Raw genomic sequence first — 22,192 nt, forward strand, 5'->3', positions numbered from 1 at the left:
CGTGTGCTTGGTGCCAGCGTTCAAGCAAAGCATGTTCCTGCTGAGCAAGGAATTTCTCTTAGCTTCTATGGGGCTGTGCATACCACATAGCAGGCCGAGCTCAGCGGCCAGTGCCATGCCAGCAATTCTCCGCTTAATTCTCGGGACACGAAAGTGTGTCATGTTGTTTATTTAAAGGACCTGGGAATCATGGGAATTATCTCAAATTGAACCCCTTAACACTCCAAGGGACGTCTGAACAAACTGGTGGGGCTGTTTGTTGGTATTATTGGACCACTGGTGGACCACTAGCTGCGTAAGGTGTTAAGACAGCTTAATGAAGCATGACATAAAAGCAGCCTGTTTTAATGTCATTGTCTTTGTGATGTCACATAAACCCATGCAAATATATTGTCACCCTTACCCAAAAACCTTGCATCTCCATTTTTGCCTTTTTTTACATTTTGCCATGCAAATATGATATACACTAAATTGACTAAAAAAGTATCAAGACACCTGTTTATTCATTGTTTTTTTTTATCAAGGCCTTTAAAAAGAGTTGATCCTGTTTATGTTGGAGTAACTGTCTCTACAGCTCAGGCAAGAAGGCTTTCTTCTAGAATTTGGAAGACGATTGCTGTGAGGATTTGACTGCATTCAGCAACAAGAGCGTTTAGTGAAGTCATCATGCTGGAGGATGATCACCAACCCACCTCATCATTCCCACCTCCCTAACTCATCCCAAAAGTACTGGATGGAGCTCCACCACCATCATTCCAGAGAACACAGTTTCTCCACTGCTCCACAGCTCAATGCCGGGGGGCTTTATACCCCTCTAGCCCACGCCTGGCATTATTAGGCAGCATGTTCACTAGAGTCCAATTCTATTGGCAGTACTTCTCTACAGGGACTACTAGATCTGCTGTGTGTGCTTTTCTTTAGAAGTGCATTCTTTAGAAGGGGTGTCCACAAACATTTGGACATGTGGTGTAGTAAGAATCTGAAAGTTGTTCTTTAAGTTGTATCAGAATTTAAAGAAGTTTTATGACGAATGGTCCAATAGAAATGCTCCAGAATGACTTGGGATAGAATCTTTTACATTGACTTTCATTGAAAGTTATTTTCGTCTCTCTTAAGCCAGTCAAAACAGAGCTCATTTACATATTTTATTGGTACAGTGACAAAAATATCTGTAAAAAAACTCTGGCATTAAAAATGAACTTTAGGGGGAAAGCATACCATGCTAAGAATATACTATAAGGCACTTTAAAAGCAGACTGAAGGCCTAATTGCACTCAGTGTACTGCAGGCAGCACTGAGCCGCTTTCAGTAAATTACTGCCTATACTGCTATCAAGCAGACATGTCCCTTTAACCCACGCCTGCATGATTTTATTGATAGGTTTATATACAAGAAAAAAATTCGAGTGAAGGGCACTAAAAAGCCCTCCACTGAGTCACAGCCAATTTGTTTGTCACTTATTTTTGAAATCCTGAATAAACACTGTACAGCCACCATCAAGTCCTTTCAGAGCAAACAGAGCGGGGGTAATCAACCACCCACCCTCATGCATGTCATTAAAATCGACTCGAAGATCGTTCTGATAGCTCAGCGTCAAAACGCAGCTCCCAGACTCTCGAGTCCTTTTAAAAAATGCCTCCAATTACAGTGTCAGAGTGAACAGGCACGGCTGCAGATAGCAACCTGCCCATTACCAATTGGCATCTGGTTAAAGACGCCTGCCGTCTTGGACCCGGGACGGCTGGCAGTTAGGCCTTTGTACGGCAGCTCCGTATTTAGTGCGGTGACGAGGGGCCGGTGTATGAGCGGTCTGCTCATAATTACACCTTGAGCTCTCAGTTCTGTGAAAGAGGAAAGTGAACAATGTGTACAAAAGCTCTCCACTCTTTTTGAGTCTTTTTCCCCCGTTTGACGTTCGAGAGTGGTCTTTAATAAGCTGCTCTCAACTCGCCTGTCTGATTCATAACACAAGGGCAGCCAATAATAACTGCTCCATTTAGGACAAAAAAGCTATAGGTGGAGCGCTTCCTTCAGCAGCGGTTTGTTACGCTTTAGTGACATCAGGAAACGAGCTGGACACTGAATTGTGTGTCGTTTTGCTGTTCTTTCTTTAAGGCTTTAACAATACACAGCTTATTACAGCTTTTTTGGATGAAAAACAGGCATAACTCAATTTCATAGGCCCATTTTTTAACCTCGCTGTATTCTGTGGAAGTAAAAAGTAAAGTTGGATATTGTAAATTAGCTCTGCTCTGATTGGCTGCCTTGTTAATCCAGAGTGATTTGGAGGTTGGGCTAAACTGTTGTACGCAGAATAGGCAGAAATGAGCTCCCCAGACAAAAAAAGCAGGGTCCTGCAGATGATGCTACACAAAGATGATGGAGCTAAAAATACCTGCGGGTGCATGACGGGATGCATAGATTGGGTGGATCAGAGCAGCGAGGGTCTCGATGGATGTGTGGAAAATGGGTCATAAAGCAGATGTTGCTGATTGGCTAAAAGAAGTGATTTTTTTTTAGCATTTGGGCCATAGTGTGAAGGAAGTAGCTGAATCTGCAGGCATATGGAAGTCTTCCATACGGTCATACTGGTCTACCAGCAGTGGCAGAAATTCCTGTCTACGGCAAATTCTCCTCATTCTCATCATTCTTAAGCAGAAATGAGCAAAAGCCTCTTACATGCCAATTGGTCTGCAGCTCCCTTCAGAGTGTTCTTTCAGAAATTGATGGTGAAGGACCTGCGCCGACTTCCCAATTTTACATGCAGTGATAATAACTGGCACTGTTCATTGAGTCTCAGTAGGGTTACAGCTCATACCCCCATACAGTAACTGGCCCCTTATAGGACCAACCATGGTATCTCAATAAGAACCCTTTGTAGCACCATTATTTTTAAAGACTGTAGTAGTTTACCATAATGAATTAAGCTCATTTATGGAACACAACTGGGCCTTAAAGACCATTTTTTATATTTGAGGGGATCTTTAAGTTGTTAGTACCTCTACAGAACCCTTTTATCTGGTGCAAAAAAGAAAAACAGTGCTATCAAACTATAAACAGTGCTTAATGGTGCTCCAGCTAAGGGGCTAATCTGTTATTGGAAATGAGTTCAGCAGAAGATTAGAGAAACAGTGTCACTTTGTCCTCTTAGTGAGGAGAACTCACCTTGGTGAGGTACCAGGGGAAAATACCATCATAGTTTTCTGGAACACCAATCTTAAGGTGCGCCGCCTCGCCGTTCAGAGCAGTCAGAGAAAGCACCAGCTGAAACAGAGGAAGGATTGAACTTTCATTCATGAAGGTTTGTGCAGGTACTAATGCTCATTAAACATTAGCACGTGAGCTAACACAGTGGTGCCGTCTGGTCTGAGATAGACTGGAAGTAGCTGTAAGCAAGATAGGATATGTTAGCACACAGCAATGAACGTAGATGAATACCTGGAAGACCTATATTATTATAATATTTATGTTTATTTATGTTACAGGCCTTATTCTCACTTAAACTATAGACCTTTTTATGTAGTATAGCTGTAAGGCAGAGTAATGCTACATTCACTATTTATCCCATAAGGATTATCCCATGGATTTTGGATTTTATTAAATGTGTTTTATTAAAGCATTTTATTAAATTGTTCAATGGGGGAAAAAACAAACCTTTATAAAAACCCAACCTTTATAAACCTTTATAAACAAAACACTTTTGTTGCTAAATACAATGAAATATGATAGATATATGATATAGATATATGATCACACACATATAAGATATAATTACTATTTACTTATGCCACTATATATATATATATATATATATTTTTTTTTTTTTTTTTTTTTTTTTTTTTTAATTTTTTTTTTTTATGTTTATTTCTGTTACTGGCTTAACTATAGACCTTTTTATGTAGTATGGCTGTAAGGCAGAGTAATGCTACATTTTTTATTTATCCCATAAGAACCTGGATTTTGACCCATTTTTCAATTTTCTATCAATAGTAATTAAATAATTGAGCATCTCATTGGTGTTTTTATTATTATTATTAAAAAAATAATAATAAAGAGATGACATGACTCTGTAAATATCTTACAGTTAAATCCATGTATTTCACAACAATTCTTTAACTTGTATTATGTATTTCATCATGTTGTCTGAGAAATTAGGACAGAACTGCTTAAATGTAATTTATGGCGTTTTACTAAAGTGTTTTATTAAATTGTTCAATGGGCAAAAAAACAGACCTTTATAAAAACAAGGAATTCACATGAACTGGTGAACTGGTTTTGTCTCAAGCACTAAACCAAACACACCAGCATTTTGCAAATGAGGTCACATGTACACACACCCAGGATGTTCAGTAAATGTGGCTTATTATTAATCATTATGATTAATCATAATCATTAAACATTAGCATGTGAGCTAACACAGTGGTGTAGTCAGGTATAAAGCAGCTATTAGCTTAGTGAGCTTAGTTAGCACACAGAAATGAACGTAGGTAAATACCTGTGACCTATAAATATCTATGTTTATTTATGATGCAGGCTTTATTCTCCCTTAACCTATAGTCATATATTAGAAGGACAGAGACACATGTCACCACTGGCTTTTGCAGGTTAAGCTAGTTATTGAGCTGACCCTTAACCCGAGGTGAGTTAAAATACAGTAGCTATTATTTTAAAAGAATATACTTATATATAAATACAGTTAATATGATTGATAGAAGAATCAGTGAGGGACCATGCAGGCCCACACATACCAGTGCCTCCTTCAGAGACTGAAAAATGCTGCTTTTCAGTCAAACTTTGATATTGTGGACGGCATCCAGAATTTGTGATGGGTCGATGACCTTTTTCTGACCCAAACAATCAGTCTGGACAAGGCAAGTATTATTTGTAAAGTAGAAAATCCATCATTTTGAAAGCTTGTCAAAAGTGCATGGGCTTACAGTTGTTAATCTATGATTGGACAGTCAGCATCTATGTGAGGGGCTTAGTCGGGGTCTCGTCTTTGTTTTTAGTTCGTCAGCTTGACGAGGACATTTTCTTTCCCATGGCTATTCAGAATTGGGTTTTAGGGTCAATTCCACACTTTTCTTTGTCCGAATTTCACATGCAGTGATAATAACTGGCACAAACACTGTTCGTTGTGCCCTAGTAGATATACAGCATATACCCCCATACAGAATATCTGATATATGACAGTATATTAGAACATATAGAAACCCCTTATATCCAACATATATTGTCTCATATTGGACACAATTTGACATATATGCAACAAAAAAAAGGGGACACACTACATGTCCAAATATTTGTGGACACCCCTTCTAATGATTGCATTTAGCTACTTAAAGCTGCACCTATTGCTGACACAGATGTGCAAATGCACACACACACACAGCTTGTCTAGTCCCTGTCGAGAAGTACTGCCAATAGAATAGGACTCTCTGTAACATGAAACTATCTCTGGATTGATGGTGCACTATAGGGAGTTTGAGGTGAGGAGTTAGGAATGAGGTGGGGTGGTGATCATCCAACATCCTGACCTTGCTAACACTTTTGTTGCTGAATGCAATTAAATTCAGTATAGACAGTTACTCCAACAAAAGCAGGATACATTCTTTTTTAATACTATTTCAGAAGAAACAAAGAATGAGCGCGTGTCCCAATACTTTTGTCAATGTCAGCCATATATTAGCATATACAAACATATATTTGTAGCACATATATTTAACAAATGTATGATCATACACATATAAGATATAATTACTATTTACTTATGTCACTATATATATATATATATATATATATATATATATATATATATATGCTGTAAAAAATAGTATCCATACATTCTATATATTATGATACATATGTGTCCATATATGTACATATATACCTATACCTGACCTATCATACATAATGCTGTAAATCCATTTCCTATATCTAACATCTAACAATATACTGTCTGCAAAGATACTACTGTTTATTGTTGTGTGATATAGTTATTTACATTATACATATTATAGTTATATATATATAATTTTAATGTAAATAGTAAAAATTAGAGACTTACACTTAGAGGTACGATCCATGAAGACACCTTCTCCACTGAGATCATCATGACCTATTGACTGGTGAACAAAACCATCATGTTTCATTTGTCTAATTTACAGAATTGACTTAATTTAGAGGCAGTTGTGTGTTTTGTGAGTGTCGGCCTACGCTGCAAATCCAACGGTTAAGGTTTTAAACCCTTCTGCATCACTTATCCAAACACATCACAGTGTTTAGTAGAGCTGTCCCCCTTTTTGAGAACAAATTGTGGAAAGCTGGACTGTAACATAAAAAAACATCACTATTTAAACCTAAAAGCCTTGTGATTACTGCTGAGGCTACTGTAAGTGCTCTCTCCTCTGGCACTGGCGTTCAATTGGTATTACAGTCAAATATTCCCCAATTTGTTCTCAAAAGCCTGAACGGTGTTACTGAGGTGTCTGAAAACACAAACATTTGGACTTAACTGTAATATGAGACGTCTTTGCCAAATTACGCCTCTTCTTTAAGCTCGAAACATCAACCAGTCTCTGAGGTTCAGAGGCTGTTCCTTTCTTTGGCGAAATTAAGCCGTTAAAACTCGGGGCCTATTGCGCACCAGCAGAGTGCAGTGCCCGTTAATGGGACTTTACGTAGGCTGCATTCACCAGCTTGAAGAAAGAGTTGAGAGACAAAAGAAAGTGACGCATTTGGCTTTAGCAGGATTAGAACTGCAGGGCCACCTAAAGCACAGACGCTGATGGATAAATGATCAAAACTGCTTCATGTCACTGTGGTGTAATCTGGCCTGGACAAGAACAAAACACTGCCTTCAGCGCTTTTCTGTGCAGCTATAGGCCTCCGTTTATTGACCCTTGAATGCCCAGGAGGTTCAAACTTCCTCTCTGCTAAAACACAGCTTGTCTAGTCCCTGTCGAGAAGTACTGCCAATAGAATAGGACTCTCTGGAGCAGATCAACATAAACCTATCTCTGGATTGATGGTGCACTATAGGGAGTTTGAGGTGGGGAGTTAGAAATGAGGTGGGGTGGTGACCGTCGAACATCTTGACCTTGCTAACACTCTTGTTGCTAAATGCAATAAAATCAGTAGAGACAGTTACCAACAAAAACAACAAAAGCAGGATACATTCTTTTTTAATACCCTTGATTATGGAAGAAACAAGGAATGAGCATGTGTCCCAATACTTTTGTCAATGTCAGCCATATATTAGCATATACAAACATATTGTGTGTAGCACATATATATAACAAATATACTATCATACACATATTACATATATGCAATTTAATGGCTATTTACTTATGTCACTATATATATATATATATATATATATATATATACATACATACACACATTAATGAAGGTGTTTATATACACACATAAATCATCCATAAATATCGTACTTCCTCTTTACATGTAGTTAAGACCTAAATATAATAAGACCTAAAATAATAAGAAATACGTAATAAAAAGAGAATTTAAGGGGTAAAACATTAAAGTAACCGATCAAAAAATAAAATAACAAATCAACTCTGTAATGGTTTATCATTGGTAAAGTTCACAAATCTACACTTAAATAAAATAAAGATCAGGCCTGTCATGATAACGTCTATCGTCTATTTTTAGATGATATCATTAAAATAAATGATATTATTGTTATTTAGGGCTCATTTTATGCCACTCATATTCATTATATAATATAGTAATATAATATAACATTAATGTTTACACTCTTTTAAAAGCAGTGTGCTTATTAATGTAATTATTAAGACCGATCAAAATTGGAATCTAATTTTATGTTTATAATGTATATAATTAAACATAAAATCACTGTTTTTTTACACTATGTCGACAGACTGGCTCGTTCACTCTGAGTAAACTCAACAGTGAACATCGAGGTCAACAGAAATGCTGGTAAATGGAAGTCATTTCCATACATTGTACGGTAGTTCGGTAATTCTGTAGTTATCATGACAGGCCTAATAAAGGTGCTATAGGGAGGCATAAGAGCACAGACCTATTTGTATTTATGTTGTATTTGTAACTTAAAACTCATAAATCCCATAAATCAGAAATTATTATTCTGCTATTCTGGCACTGCTCAAAGAACCATTTTGGTTCCATGCAGAACTACTTTGGTTACAGAGATGTTTAAAAAGAGTGTGTAGACCCTTAAAATTGGTAAAGAGCATTTACATGCACCTCTGTACACCTTTAAAAGGTACCAGCAATGGTTCTACTATGGCAGCACTCAAAGAACCCTTATAGCACCTTCATTTTTAAGAGTGTACGAGTATTAAAGGAGGCCAAGCTGTCCTCCTGCAGCCAGTGTCCACTTGTCCCGATTGTAATGAGCAAAATATGACTCTAACTAAACTAAAGAAATCCCTCTTACCTTGACTGAGCCGTCCAGCAGTGTGCACCCTGCTCCTGAACTGAGGCACAGACGTGTGAGTCAAAGTGTGAGAGAGAACGGCGTCTACTTTCCAGAAGCTTAATATTTAACTTTTTTAATTTGCCGCAAACCCCCTTAACTGCCCTGTTTCCTGTCATTACACCCATGGCCAACACGAGCCCCCGAACTATTCCATGCCTGCATATGCATGATGGAACACATTACATGCAGCTGAGGTCCCCTTAGCCTGTGTATGTGTGGGGGTGAGAGCGAGAGTGAGCAGAAGACACGACCGGTGTTCTTTTCATGACCGTTTTATTATAAAATCAATGTAAACATGTAATAAAATTAACAATCCGATAATATTAAATGGAAGTGCAAATCAAACATCTTGAAAAACAGCTCACAAAACACATAAGTTATTGCTTCTATGCCATTCAGCCACACCTCTCACTTAAATATTAGTTTAATGATTAAATGTGTGAAACGTCCCAGACACTTTAAAGCCCCCCCAAACCCTCCCTCCGTCCCAACATAGTCCTGTGTGTGAGTGTGTTTTGGCTGAAGTACGAACCTGCGCACTCAGATTCAAGTAAATATGATTCCATATTATGTATGATTCTCATATAAATACGGAAAATCAGTTGTGCTCGTTTCCTTCTACACACGCACATGAGACGTGAAGCCCACTGTTGAGAAGTGTACATCAGTACGATAGCTACTGCATTCACAAGCACGGTTTCCTCTTTGCGTATTTCCACCACGAAGGCATGCGGTCAGCTCAGGGTCCGAGAACCGCCCTTCCACTCACACAGCTAGAATTCAATGACTCTACATGTTAAGGCAGCAAAATAAAATAAAAATTAAAAAAGTTAAATATAAACTTAAAAAGCTTCATGCAGGTCTATCAGCTCAGACTGAAAGGGTCGTCTGTCTGTCTGTCTGTTTGTCTGTCTGTCTGTTTTTACAATAGAAAATACTGCAAATATCTCTGTACAGTTCTCTAGTCCTTGGGTTTGGTGTTGAACACACACAGCGTCTGGTCTCGGCTCCCTCCCGACGGGGCCACATCGACATTGAGTGTCCAGCTGTCTCTCTCTCTCTCTCTCTCTCTCTCTCTCTCTCTCTCTTTTTCTCTTTCTCTCCTATTTCCTCCTCTCTCTCTCTCTCTCACTTTCTCTCAGAGCACAGAAAGGTCGTGGCAGGACTTGGACTTCTGCCGGAAGGCCATCTTCTTGTTCTTGCGGGCGACCATCCGGCCCAGGAAGCGCTTGGCCTTCTTGCTGATGCTCTCGCGCCGCTTGCAGTTGGCCATGCGCCGCGCGTTCTCCTCCTTGCTGTCCTTGCGTAGGCGGATCTGCCGGACGATGCCCTCGAAGAGCGTGCGCACGTTGTGGTGCAGGGAGGCCGACGTCTCGATGAACTTGCAGTCGAAGACCACCGCGCAGGCGCTGCCCTCTGAGGGGGACAAAGGAAAGAAATGGACACAGGTCAGAGGGGGGTCGGTGGTTTCGGTTAGGGAGAACGAAAATGCTGACAAATGCAATAGTGGGGGGTCTGATTGGTCCTTTTTATTGTATATATCAAATAAATATCTAAGAGTCCAGAAATGGGTGTGTTTATATATCTTTGCTGTCCTGTAAAAACCTTGTATCTTAATTTTTGCCGTTTTTCACTTTTTGACCTATTATAAATCTGGCAGTCGTGTTTTACATTGTGTCACGATTTCATGATGAATGGACCAATAGAAATGCTCTAAAACTGCTTAGAATAAAATCCTTTTCCATTGACTTCTATTGAAAGTTAAGATGTTTTTTCCTTCTCCTGTAAAAACGATATTTCTGAGATACAATCATATAAAACCAAATTGAATCCCAGTAAAACTGGAGCTGTCAAATTGAATCATCTGGTCGTTGTACTCATCTATGGCTCTGGGCTACTACTAACACTGGAGCCTAATTTATTTAGGACTTTCCATGTATCTGTCACCTAGGAATGCTTATGTAACTCCAGCAGCCTTCACATTATCCACCTGAACTGGCTGGACAGAGCAACAGAGTGGGGGCCAGTAGGAGACAGTAGCACTAGTCTCCCAGCCGACAGCTGATGACTCACCTTCTACAGAAACTTCTCTGGAGCGCACCAGGTCACTCTTGTTGCCCACCAGGATGATTGGGATGTTTTCGGACTGCCGTGCCCGGCGGAGCTGGATGCGGAGCTCTGAAGCTTTCTCGAAGCTGGACTTGTCCGTCACGGAGTAGACGATGATGTAGGCGTCGCCCATTCGCATGCACTGATCCTTCAGCCATTGGCTGTTATCCTGAAGTCACATTTATGGGGGATGAGTTACAATACACAATGCACAATGCATACAAGGCCAAAATGCCATGTATCCTATATCAGATCATCCCGATCTCCTCAGTTCTGTGCCTTTCTGAAGATGCTCACCTGTTCCCAAACGTCGTACAGCAGGATATTCGCCTCCTCCTCGTCAACGATGATTGATCTGTCATATGTGTTTCCTGCAGAACAGAAAGGAGCAGGAGGATCAGCACCAGCTTACTGCATGACAACACTGCTTTTTTTTTTTTTAATGTCACTTCTGCTGCCGTTTGTTTGGATTATCCCAAAACATCTGCCAGGTTCACCACTGCTCTTTAGAGCCGTCGCTTTAATCCTTTCACACTACGCTCCGCCAACAGGCGCTCTACCTCCATCTGTGAGTAATGGATGCAATAGAGACGAGCCCTAATCAATATGCCTCTGCTTGGTTGCCCACATAATCCATGCCATTGGCTTTTACGCAGACTCTGGTGGTGCGTTTCTAATGTAGTTAATCTGTGGTCGTCCTTGGGATACACCCTTATCAGAGGCAAATGCAATTATCTGCTACCAGGCTGTGCTTTAACTGTATTGGCTGTATTGTGTTATGTCTGTATTTACTGATGTTTAGTCTAATGCCCTTAGCCTACCAGCAGGGAAGACCTAAACGCAGTGACAGCACATCACCCAAACTTGAACTCTACCCTTCAACAAATAGGTCTCCATGTGGCCATTTACCTGCATCCTCATAGTCGTGGTTGTCCTCCACTCCTCCGAATATTCTGGCCAGGCTGGACTTCCCAACCCCGTGTTCTCCCAGAAGGACGACCTTGTAGATCTGTCCCTCTGAGTCGCTGCCGGAGGAGATGACCGAGTCTGAGGAGTCGGAGACGCAGCTGTGGCGGTGCTGCTCTCCAGGGCTGTAGGATGTGCAGCGCGTCAGGCTGGACAGCTCAGCGGACTGCACCGAGGGCACGGTGGAGCGCAGCTCGCGGTCATCCACGGGCATGCTCCTCCTGTGCAGGCTCTGGAGGTGGACGGGAAACGGCATGCTCCCTCTCCTCTTGTCCATGTTCCTCAACTTGTCACCTTTGTTCAAAGTCATGGTCTGCGTGACACAAGACAAGTGTTAGAGCTGCCTGTGCAGTGGACCAACCTAACGATCACTCAGCCTGTGTGCAGACGGTCAATAGTTTAGAGAACATCTCATCTCATTCCAGGCATCTGAGGCACTCTGTTATTGGCCGAAACAGCCCAGACAGTAGCCATACGGTTCGAATAATGGGGGGTTCTTTGGGCAGTGCCATAGAAGAACCATTTTAGCTTCATAAAGAACCTTAAAGAAGTGGATGTAAAGGTTCTTCTCCCTCTCATCTCCTATAAAATGGTTCTTTATGGATCCAAAACTGGTTCCCCCATGGCATCGCACCAAGAACCCTTTCTGGCACCTTTATTTTTAGCGTAAAGTGGGTGCTCCGGCTTAAAAACAGAGTGTAAAGACAGCTTAAGGTCATTTCCATCAGGATTAGAGCTACATCAGACCTAAAACACATAGACTAAAGCACAAAGTGCCAAAGCAGCTCGCTTAAAATGAATGAACCTACATGTAGGAGATGTCCAACGTCCTCCAGAAGAAGTCAAAACTCCAAATGATCCAAAAGGAAAGTGCTAAAAGATCCGAGTGCTGTGCTGTGCTGTGCTGTGCTGTGCTGTGCTGTGCTGTATCTCCCTCAGCCAGAGCGTTTCTCTGATGAGTTGCGATCAGACGGATCCCCTTATTTATGGCCCGGTGGAGCCCGTGACGTCAGCGCGAGGCAGGGCTCGCCTCGTTATAGTAGTGACGCCACTCCGTTCAGGCTATGGGGAAGTGGGAATGGGAGGGAGAGAGGGGTGTGTGTGTGTGTGTGTGTGTGTGTGATTCAAAACTGGGAAAGGTAGGGGGAATCTCCCTCCTACCTAAAGCCCTCCCCCCACCTACAGCACCACCAGCATGCTGATGTCACCATTCATGCTTTCAGCTCTGCTTAAACCATATGAGTAATTTCTATAAAGAAGCTCGTCGAAAGCATGAAGACACCCGAGTGACGTCATGGGAATGCGAGAGCAATGCGATGCAACCAAATCAGCAAAAATATTATATTAAAAAAATGACCATTTTCGTCAGAGCTCTTATTCCAGCTATAGGGTGACTCTGGTCAGCTGCAAATTTAAGTGTCCCGGCTGACCTGCAGGTCCATCGTGCTGTAAAAGACATACACACACACACACACACACACACACACACACACATTTAAATACATATACTAATGTGCACGCGCGATGATTCATTCATTCAGCCCCAAGCGCTCGAGGTGACCTCGCCTGCAACACGAGCGACGTGAAACGCAAGAAGTGCAAAGCGATGCAATGTCGACATCTAGTGTTGAAGGTGTGAACTGCGCTATAGCGACTCATTTCATATTGACATATTAATATTTAAATGATTCTGATTAAGACCAGTGCAGACTTCTGCACGCTTCAGATACGGTAAAATGGACATATCTCTTCTTTCTATGGTTCACAAGATAATATATTGAGACCACAAGATAACAAATCAAGGCCACTGGATAATATATTGAGACCACAAGTTAACATAATGAGACCACATAATAACAAATCAAGGCCACAAGATAATATATAGAGACCACAAATTAAATTTCTAGGGGCCACAAGATAATATATTGAGACCACATAATAACAAATCAAGGCCACAAGATAATATATTGAGACCACATAATAATATATCATGGCCACAGGATAATATATTGATACCACATAATAACAAATCAAGGCCACAAGATAATATTTTGAGACCACAAGATAATATATCATGGCCACAGGATAATATATTGAGACCACAAGATAATATATCATGGCCACAGGATAATATATTGAGGCCACAAGATAACATATTGAGACCACATAATAACAAATCAAGGCCACAAGATAAAATATTGAGGCCACAAGATAACATAATGAGACCACATAATAACAAATCAAGACCACATAATAACAAATCAAGACCACAAGATAATATATTGAGACCACAAGATAATATATCATGGCCACAGGATAATATATTGAGACCACAAGATAATATATCATGGCCACAGGATAATATATTGAGACCACAAGATAACATAATGAGACCACATAATAACAAATCAAGGCCACAAGATAATATTTTGAGACCACAAGATAATATATCATGGCCACAGGATAATATATTGAGGCCACAAGATAACATAATGAGACCACATAATAACAAATCAAGACCACATAATAACAAATCAAGACCACAAGATAATATATTGAGACCACAAGATAATATATCATGGCCACATGATAATATATTGAGACCACAAGATAACATAATGAGACCACATAATAACAAATCAAGGCCACAAGATCATATTTTGAGACCACAAGATAATATATCATGGCCACAAGATAATATATTGAGACCACAAATTTGCCCTTTGTCAATAATGCCCATTAAAGGCACCAGACAAAAAACAACAACAACAAAAAAAAAACAAAAGATCAGAACTGGATCTGGCTTAACATTTCTGATACCCGATGCTGTAAATACGCCTGAATTGAATCAGGACATCTTTTTTAGAAGCAATTTATTTAATTTCTGCATTACACATTTCTGTACCCATGAAATGACCTCACATAGAGAAAATATTTAAAGCAATAGCAGGAATATAACAGATGTTATTGTTACCCTATGTGTACCTCTGGTATTGGGTGATATGATATATACATATTAATATTTTAAATGTAATGTTTGTATAGTAATAATGCTTCAACCTAATTTACTTTTGGTGTATGTTGGTGGATCTTACTTCTCTATCTCTCATTATTATAACATCATATTGAAAAGCTGGGTCAGGACACAGGGGTCAGTGGCACAGTAGGCATTCCTTTTATTGAAAAGCTCACATGACCTTACATGGGCCTTGCATCCTGTTGTGACCAGCAGGCCTGGATAGACAGTATTGGGCTGTACACACTACCCTATTGTTTATAAGGCCTTAATTGGACTTTGAGGGTCTGCTAAAAAGCTGCTTTTCTCGTCCACTTCCGTCTGTTTTCCCCAATTAAATTACTTCATGGGTTTTATTTTGAGACATGACACCTACATCCTGTTTAGTCCGGAAGGTTTGAGGAGTGCACTGTGTTCAGCCTCAGGGAAGAGTGTGATGAAGCCCCCCACGCTGCTCGGTGCCTTTGTACAACATAAATAAAACGTGTGTAGGTGGCGGAGATGTTGATCTCCTACTTTCCTCATTAACATAACAAGTGTACTCGTATCTGAATATTGACCAATTCGCATATAATTAATACTGCTATAATAAGGAGAGGGTGTGCAGTGACCTCAGGAAGCTGCTTGAAAGAGTGACTAACAACCCAGAGAAGTGTGAGAAATGGCGACCCCATGAGGACACTCGGGTGAATTACAGGCTACGGCTGCTTGTGACTTAACTACTAGTGTTTTTGTTACGACATAATATGTTATATTAAGGTTATTGTACGTATTGTACGTTATGTCGATGTTAGTAGCGGAAATGCTTAATGTGTAGTATTAATATGTGAACTACAGATAAATAAACAATGAAAAATAAAACGGCTAGCAGAGGATGGTTTCGATCCATCGACCTCTGGGTTATGGGCCCAGCACGCTTCCGCTGCGCCACTCTGCTATATAGGGAAGTACGGTTGGGCTCAGGCCCTTTAATGATATATGTGATGAAAAACACTTAACGATCAAAAAATTATAAGTTTTTATAAACGTATGCCATAAAGTACTGCTCACTGGTCATTCTTTATATATTTTATTTCCACTCCAACCATCGCTAAGCACATAGATGGTGCATTTCTGAGCATTTATCTAGCTAATATTTCGTGATCACAGATCATATTCTTTTAGGAGACTCGGTTTTAGGTGTTTTTATTTATTTATTTATTTTTTTTAGCTCTGTGTCTTTTAATAAATGATACTTTTGGAAACTCCTACTACTGCTACACCGCCTAATGCCTGGTTAGGGCCTACCTTTGCTCTCAAAACAGCCTCCATCTTTCATGAATTTAGCTTACTCTCATGCTGCAAATCTACATCCCAAAGATCTTCTACTGAATTCAGGTCTGGAGACTGGGAAGACCACTGAACATGTTCATGAAACCAGTTGAGAAGACATAGACCCCATTTACACCTGGTCACTTAATGCATAGAGTATCAGGATTATATCTGGGTATGGTCCAAACACATAGACCCTGTTTACATCTGGTCACTTCATCTGTCTTGAGTATCAGGATTATATCTGGACAAGGTCAAACCACATAGACCCCATTTACACCTGGTCACTTGATGCATATTGAGTATCAGGATTATATCTGGGTAAGGTCAAGTCACATAGACCCCATTTACACCTGGTCACTTGATGCATATTGAGTATCAGGATTATATCTGGGTAAGGTCAAAACACATAGACTCTGTTTACATCTGGTCACTTTATCTGTCTTGAGTATCAGTATTATATCAGGATAACGCCAAGCCACATAGACCCTGTTTATACCTGGTCACTTCATCTGTCCTGAGTATCAGGATTATATCTGGATAAGGCCAAACCACATAAAAGTGTAAACACACCCAGGACTCCAGATCCTAGCATTATCATCCTGGAAGTAGGAGTTAGAAGATACAGTCAAACGTGACCACATGTAGAGACGCACATGGTCAGCAACAGGGGCGCTTTATTGAGGAAAAAAATTGTCAAGAAATGTATTAACTGAGTCTTTTGGCAGAATTCTTAGAATTGTAGGTCCCAGTATAATAGCTGTCATGGTGCCTGAAACTCCAGGGAAGCACCCCTGGTCAGCAACAATACTCAAACAGCCTGTGACCTTCAAGAGATGTTTAGTTGGTAATAATGGGCCCAAAGTTTGACAAGATAACATTCCCCAGGCTACCCAGCTGGGGTGACTACACAAGATTGTGGAAATTTAGTTTTCAAAACAAAGGTATTTTTAATAATAAAAACCAGAGACTGAATGTAAACACTGTAACACAGCAATATAACATCTTTAATAAGAAAAGTAATGTTACTGATAATGTAACTCAGCCTATTTTGTATGTTTTGCACTTTTAGAACATTATACAATCAACACAATCTACAGAAAGTGTAGGAAAACTTTATGAAACCAATTAAATAATGCAATAAAACATTTGTTGGATACTTATTTAGAGCATTACAATACTTTTATTCTTCTGGATGAGTTCTACATATAAGATGTTCTGTATAAATAAAAAATTACTATTTTTCTAAAGTGGTTTATCTCTATGAATACACAATATGCAATATGGTCTCCACCAGAAGGCGCTGAGGCCAGGCGGTTATATATGATCCCACCGGAATAAACCTTTACTCCTTTTATCCTCATATTTCTACTCTCAATAGACGAATCCTTCTGTCTGACAGCAACAGGGCTTTCTTATTTGGATGATCTGGTTTGGCTGATCACTTCAAACTTACTTAATATATAAAAAAAAATCTTATATTTGCTGTTAATTTCTAATATCTGGCCTGGCAATGTTTGCTACTTTTGACAGCCATCCAAGTAAAATTAGCCAAGCTCTTACTCAAGCACGTGCAAACAGTCCTGTTCCTGTTCCTTCTTTATGTTACGAGTGCTGTGCATGTGTTTGCTGAGCAGTGTTCAGCGAAGCAGAGTTGACACCCTCTACTAGTGAATTCATCAGGAAGACTGACATGAAAGACATTCCTCAGATCCAGCTAGAGGTGCAGCGTAGCAGGTGAGCGAGTCAACAGAAGAACATGAGAGTAATGAAGTCTGACAAGCTGCAGTCGAGAGGGTTCCCACAGCTCAACGCTGAGCTGGTGAGGTTACACGGGTCTAGTAGAAAGGCACTGGTTGACCACCTCCAGCAGCTGCGAGTTCTCCAGTGCGGCGGCCACTCTCTCCTTATCTGCAAGCTGCTTATTGACTGAGAAGGACAGAGAAACAGTCACAGGGTGTGGCCAAGGGTGAACCCTACTGGGAAATCTAGTAGTAAAAACTACAATTAAATTTACGCTAGTCCCACTGCTCCACAGCTCAATGTTGGGGGGTTTTATACCCCTCTAGCCCACACCTGGCATTAGGCAGAATGGTGACAATGGGTTCATGTTTATCTGCTCCAGAGAGTCATATAGTGACATATAGTGTATGTCAAATTTAATATGTAAAAAAGCAGCATGTTATGTATATGTCCAAGCATTTATGGACACCCCCTCTAATGAAGGCAATAAGCTACTTTACGTTGCACCAATTGTGGAGTCCTGTGTTAGTGGAGTATTATATATATATATATATATATATATATATATATATACACATACATACATACATACATACATACATGCATGCATGCACACACACACACACACACACACACACACACACACACACACACACACACACACACACACACACACACACACACACACACACACACTCCTCTAGCACAGCTTCAGATGACAAATACTCAAATCTAAGGCAGAACACCAATGCTGCTGTGTGTGGAGCTTGTAGCTAAGCTGTCCTTGCACCATCATACTGTCGTCGATATTATTTTTTTTGTTTACATGTGCAATATGTTCTAAACATGTAGCCAAATGTATACTGCTCCTAAAAGCACTTTATTATTTATTATTTATTATTATTATTATTATTAAAATGTTTTTCTGACATCTTGTTTAGCTTAGCTTTATAACTGAAATTTTGTTTTTCACACATTTTCACAAAATGTACATCATGTGGAACAGTTAATACACCCAATGAAAACCTTTCTCTTATTTTAATAGGAGCATTTGATTTTCATTTAAATGATATTGAGAGATGAGGTTGAGACAACACATGAAACAGAATGTTGTTTCTCTATAATGTTCATAAAATATACATTTTTTATAATATCATACATATATATCATCATATATTGTATATCACCATTCAGCTAAAATATATCGGGATATGATTTTTTTTTTTTTGTCCATATTGCCCAGCCCTATTACATCTGATACTAAAGACAGAAACCAACCTGTGATGTGTTGAGCTAAAGCTAAGTTATGAACATGACGGCGTCACGGTTATTTGCTCTCATTAACACTGCTAAATGTTTAAGATTTGTGGTTTAACACTTATTGGCAGAGAAATAGTCGAGAAAGTGCTGCTTGTTTATTTTATGTGTCATAAAGGTACAGTAGGAGCTTATTTGTTTTGTTTGTGATATGCATAATTGCATATTCATAAACCTTTACATACTGATATGGTATTTTTCGTAGTTTCCTGGGAATAACTGTAAGAAACAAACAATTTAACCATCATCTATATGTGTGTGTGTGTGTGTGTGTGTGTGTAATAAGGTTAGGAGTACTCAACATAAATCACATATAGTAAAAATTTGGCTAAATATACTGGTATATATAAATATACAGCCTATTGCTATATGTGGGAAACACAGCACAAGCAGCCTACCTGCATCTTCTGAGGCATGTGTTCCAGGTGTGATGTGAACATCAATCTGCAGACAAAGAAACAACACATATAGAGAAGAATACCACCAACAGAATTCAGACCCAGAACACGGCAAACACACTGCATAGTCTACTGCAGGCCTACCTTAAACCGGTCTGGAAGTGAGCGAAGCAGTTTGACTTTGATTGACAGCCCTATGAGAGTAGCCATGCTGCAGTGAGGGATGGTGGGGGTGAACTCCACTGAGACTGTGCTCCCTGGATCATTCACCTGAAGAGCAGAAGAGATGACGACACATTTGTAAAGGCAGAAAACTCTGCAAAGGAGTAGAAAATATTCAATAAATTTCCAGTATCTTTCAGTGGGAACTTTAGCTCTGGAAATTTTCCAAAAAGTTAACTTGCCATAGAGATGTTGAGAACTTATTGGAATTCATAGGACATACTGGATCATTTAAAGGAACTACATCACACACATACAGCATCAATGTACAGCAGACATTACAAATACCATACCATACATTTACCATGGGAATAAACAGGCAAGTATGGGAATACAGTGGGTATTACAAATATACAGAATCATAATCCTGGCTAAAATAATTAGATATTATATCAAAACTGTTGAATAGCAAAGCTGCTCCTCAATCCCAGGCACATGGCACATTACACACTGCAGGGCTACTGAGACCACAGCCCCTGCAATTACTGTCCACAAACCTGACCTATATATATATATATATATATATATATATATATATATATATATATATATATATATAAAAGCACCAAAATTGTGCGCAACTGTGCATAGTGTGTTTTTAATAGATATTAACCAGGTACCCACCCTTAACAGCCTCAAAAACAACTAAAATATATTTATAATTAAACATAGAAATGGTTTGTTTATTTTAAGATTTATTTACCCTTTAAGTTTTTATTGTACTTATTTTCTTCTTTTTTCTCTCTTCATATTTGATTATATATATATATATATATATATATATATATATATATATATATATATTTATATATATATATTTTTTTTTACCAAATATATAAGTTCCTCACCTCTAGGTTCAAATATTCCCATTTTATTCCCACTGTTAATTCCCATGTTAAATTCCCCACATCTCACATTCACACGCAGCTGCTCCACGACATTCAGCTCCTCCAGGGACAGGGGGTGCTCAGGGTCATTGATGGACCTGATCAGATGTGGCTGAGGTTAAGGTGTAACACCTAACCTTTGCTTCCCAAACTGACTCACACATTTCATAGCATTTACAAAAAATGTTAGTTATCAGTTAATAAGTTGAATCAGATGTGCTAGATCAGGAAAAGCACACCACTGTGCACACTGTGGCTCCCCAGGACTGAGACTGGCTCCCACGGCCTGTGTGTCCCGTTACCCCCCTAACTCCCCTCTCCCCTCTCCCCTCTCCCCTCTCCACTACCGGGTCTGCTTATAAAAGTCTCGCAGCTGCAGCTGCTAACCGCTAGCGGAAGCACGCCGAGACACAGTGATAGATGCAGCTGAGCAGGTTATCCATCACATCTGCCTATAATTTAGGCTTTTAAAGGATATCGAATATTTCCCTGTCGTCGATGGGATCAGCCACATCCTCGTCCTCCTCCCCGGCCGTCAGCAGCCTCTCCCCGGCCCGCTGGAAAATGTGCGGGTTCGCGTTCTCTAGCCGCGCTGTTGCCGCGGACATTGTGAGCCAGAACCGGCCTAAACAACCACCTCACACCGCCTGGATATCAAACACCAGCTTCAGCAGGGTTTTATGGAGTAAAATAAGCAGAATGCAGCGCATTTACAGAAACTACACAGTGCGGAGACGGACACTGGTAAACTTTAGCGTCCAGGCGGCGGCGAGGAAGGATTTTTCAAAATAAAAGTCTCTGATAACTTTAATTTCTGTGTTTTCTGTGCTTCATAATACAATATGATTAAACTAATGAAACAGGTAAAACTGTAAAATTTAATAGAAATCAAATATAAAAAGAAAAAATAATAAAATGTGAAATTAAAATTTTTTAAAAACTAAAAAAGGGTATATTTTGAAATGAAATAAATCTAAACCAAACGAACCATTTAACCGTTTAATTATAAATATGCTTTAGTTGTTTTTGAGGATGTTAATGGTGGGTGCCTGATTAATATCTATTAATGTCCAGTGCTTTAGAGCTTGCGCACATATGTGGTGCTTTCTGTACTTTTAATAAATCTCTAATATCCAGAAATTCATCACCTAGGATAAACCACAATTTGCAAAATTTCCCACAAACAATTCATTTGTCTTAGACAGATTATCCTGAAACCCTGATTATTTAATGACGGTTTCTTTTTGATGGTAGATGCTGTACTTTTAACTTTATCAACTTTGGTAAGATGCTACCTGTAGGTATCTGTAGGTAGATTGCTCATCTAGAGGTCTGCTCTTGGCTAACCTTGCTTGGGCGGTCTGACCTGGCCATGTTATTAGTTGTTTTACTTGTAAATAATTTAGCGGACAGTAAAGCGGGATTTCTAACTGTTCTGAGATCTTCTTAAACCCCTTCCCAGACTCCTCTGCATCTCCAACCATCTTTCTGAAGGCCTCAGAGAGCTCTTCGGATCTGGCCATGATGCTGATCTTCACCACTCACTTCAACCATCAGTCAAGAGCAGACCAGACTAAACATCTGAGGTTTAAATAAGACTCCAGACTCCTCCAGAAGAATAATCCTCTCCAACCACGTTCTTCCTCCTGCTCTGAGGGAGTTTTTCCACTGCTTTGCTCAAAAGAGGCTCAGACCCGGATCTCTGTAAAGCCGCTTTGTGAGAACACCCATTGTG

General features: G+C 39.7%; 3 protein-coding genes across 3 annotated transcripts in view; all 3 read right to left on the reverse strand.

The window, feature by feature from the left end:
• cdh16 (cadherin 16, KSP-cadherin) overlaps positions 1–6,112 on the reverse strand; it is a 53,965-nt gene extending 47,853 nt beyond the window's left edge. The window contains exons 1-2 of the mRNA XM_072671571.1: positions 6,068–6,112; positions 3,166–3,264 (exon numbers count right to left, since the gene is read on the reverse strand). Coding sequence (XP_072527672.1) covers positions 3,166–3,264; positions 6,068–6,112 — 144 coding nt within the window. The remainder of the gene's footprint in view (positions 1–3,165; positions 3,265–6,067) is intronic.
• A 2,631-nt stretch (positions 6,113–8,743) lies between these two features.
• Positions 8,744–12,508, reverse strand: rrad (Ras-related associated with diabetes). The gene is made up of 5 exons (XM_072671304.1): positions 12,373–12,508; positions 11,507–11,876; positions 10,895–10,968; positions 10,562–10,766; positions 8,744–9,904 (listed from the first exon to the last, which is right to left on the reverse strand). The coding sequence occupies exons 2-5, from the start codon at positions 11,871–11,873 to the stop codon at positions 9,627–9,629; spliced, it is 924 nt and encodes a 307-aa protein (XP_072527405.1). The 5' UTR covers positions 11,874–11,876; positions 12,373–12,508; the 3' UTR covers positions 8,744–9,626.
• Positions 12,509–16,867: 4,359 nt separating this feature from the next.
• Positions 16,868–21,235, reverse strand: ciao2b (cytosolic iron-sulfur assembly component 2B). The gene is made up of 5 exons (XM_072671176.1): positions 20,934–21,235; positions 20,486–20,563; positions 19,493–19,618; positions 19,349–19,394; positions 16,868–17,819 (listed from the first exon to the last, which is right to left on the reverse strand). The coding sequence occupies exons 1-5, from the start codon at positions 21,063–21,065 to the stop codon at positions 17,719–17,721; spliced, it is 483 nt and encodes a 160-aa protein (XP_072527277.1). The 5' UTR covers positions 21,066–21,235; the 3' UTR covers positions 16,868–17,718.
• Between the last annotated feature and the right edge of the window lie 957 nt (positions 21,236–22,192).

Source organism: Salminus brasiliensis, chromosome 25, assembly GCF_030463535.1.
Source record: "Salminus brasiliensis chromosome 25, fSalBra1.hap2, whole genome shotgun sequence".
NCBI lineage: Eukaryota > Metazoa > Chordata > Actinopteri > Characiformes > Bryconidae > Salminus > Salminus brasiliensis.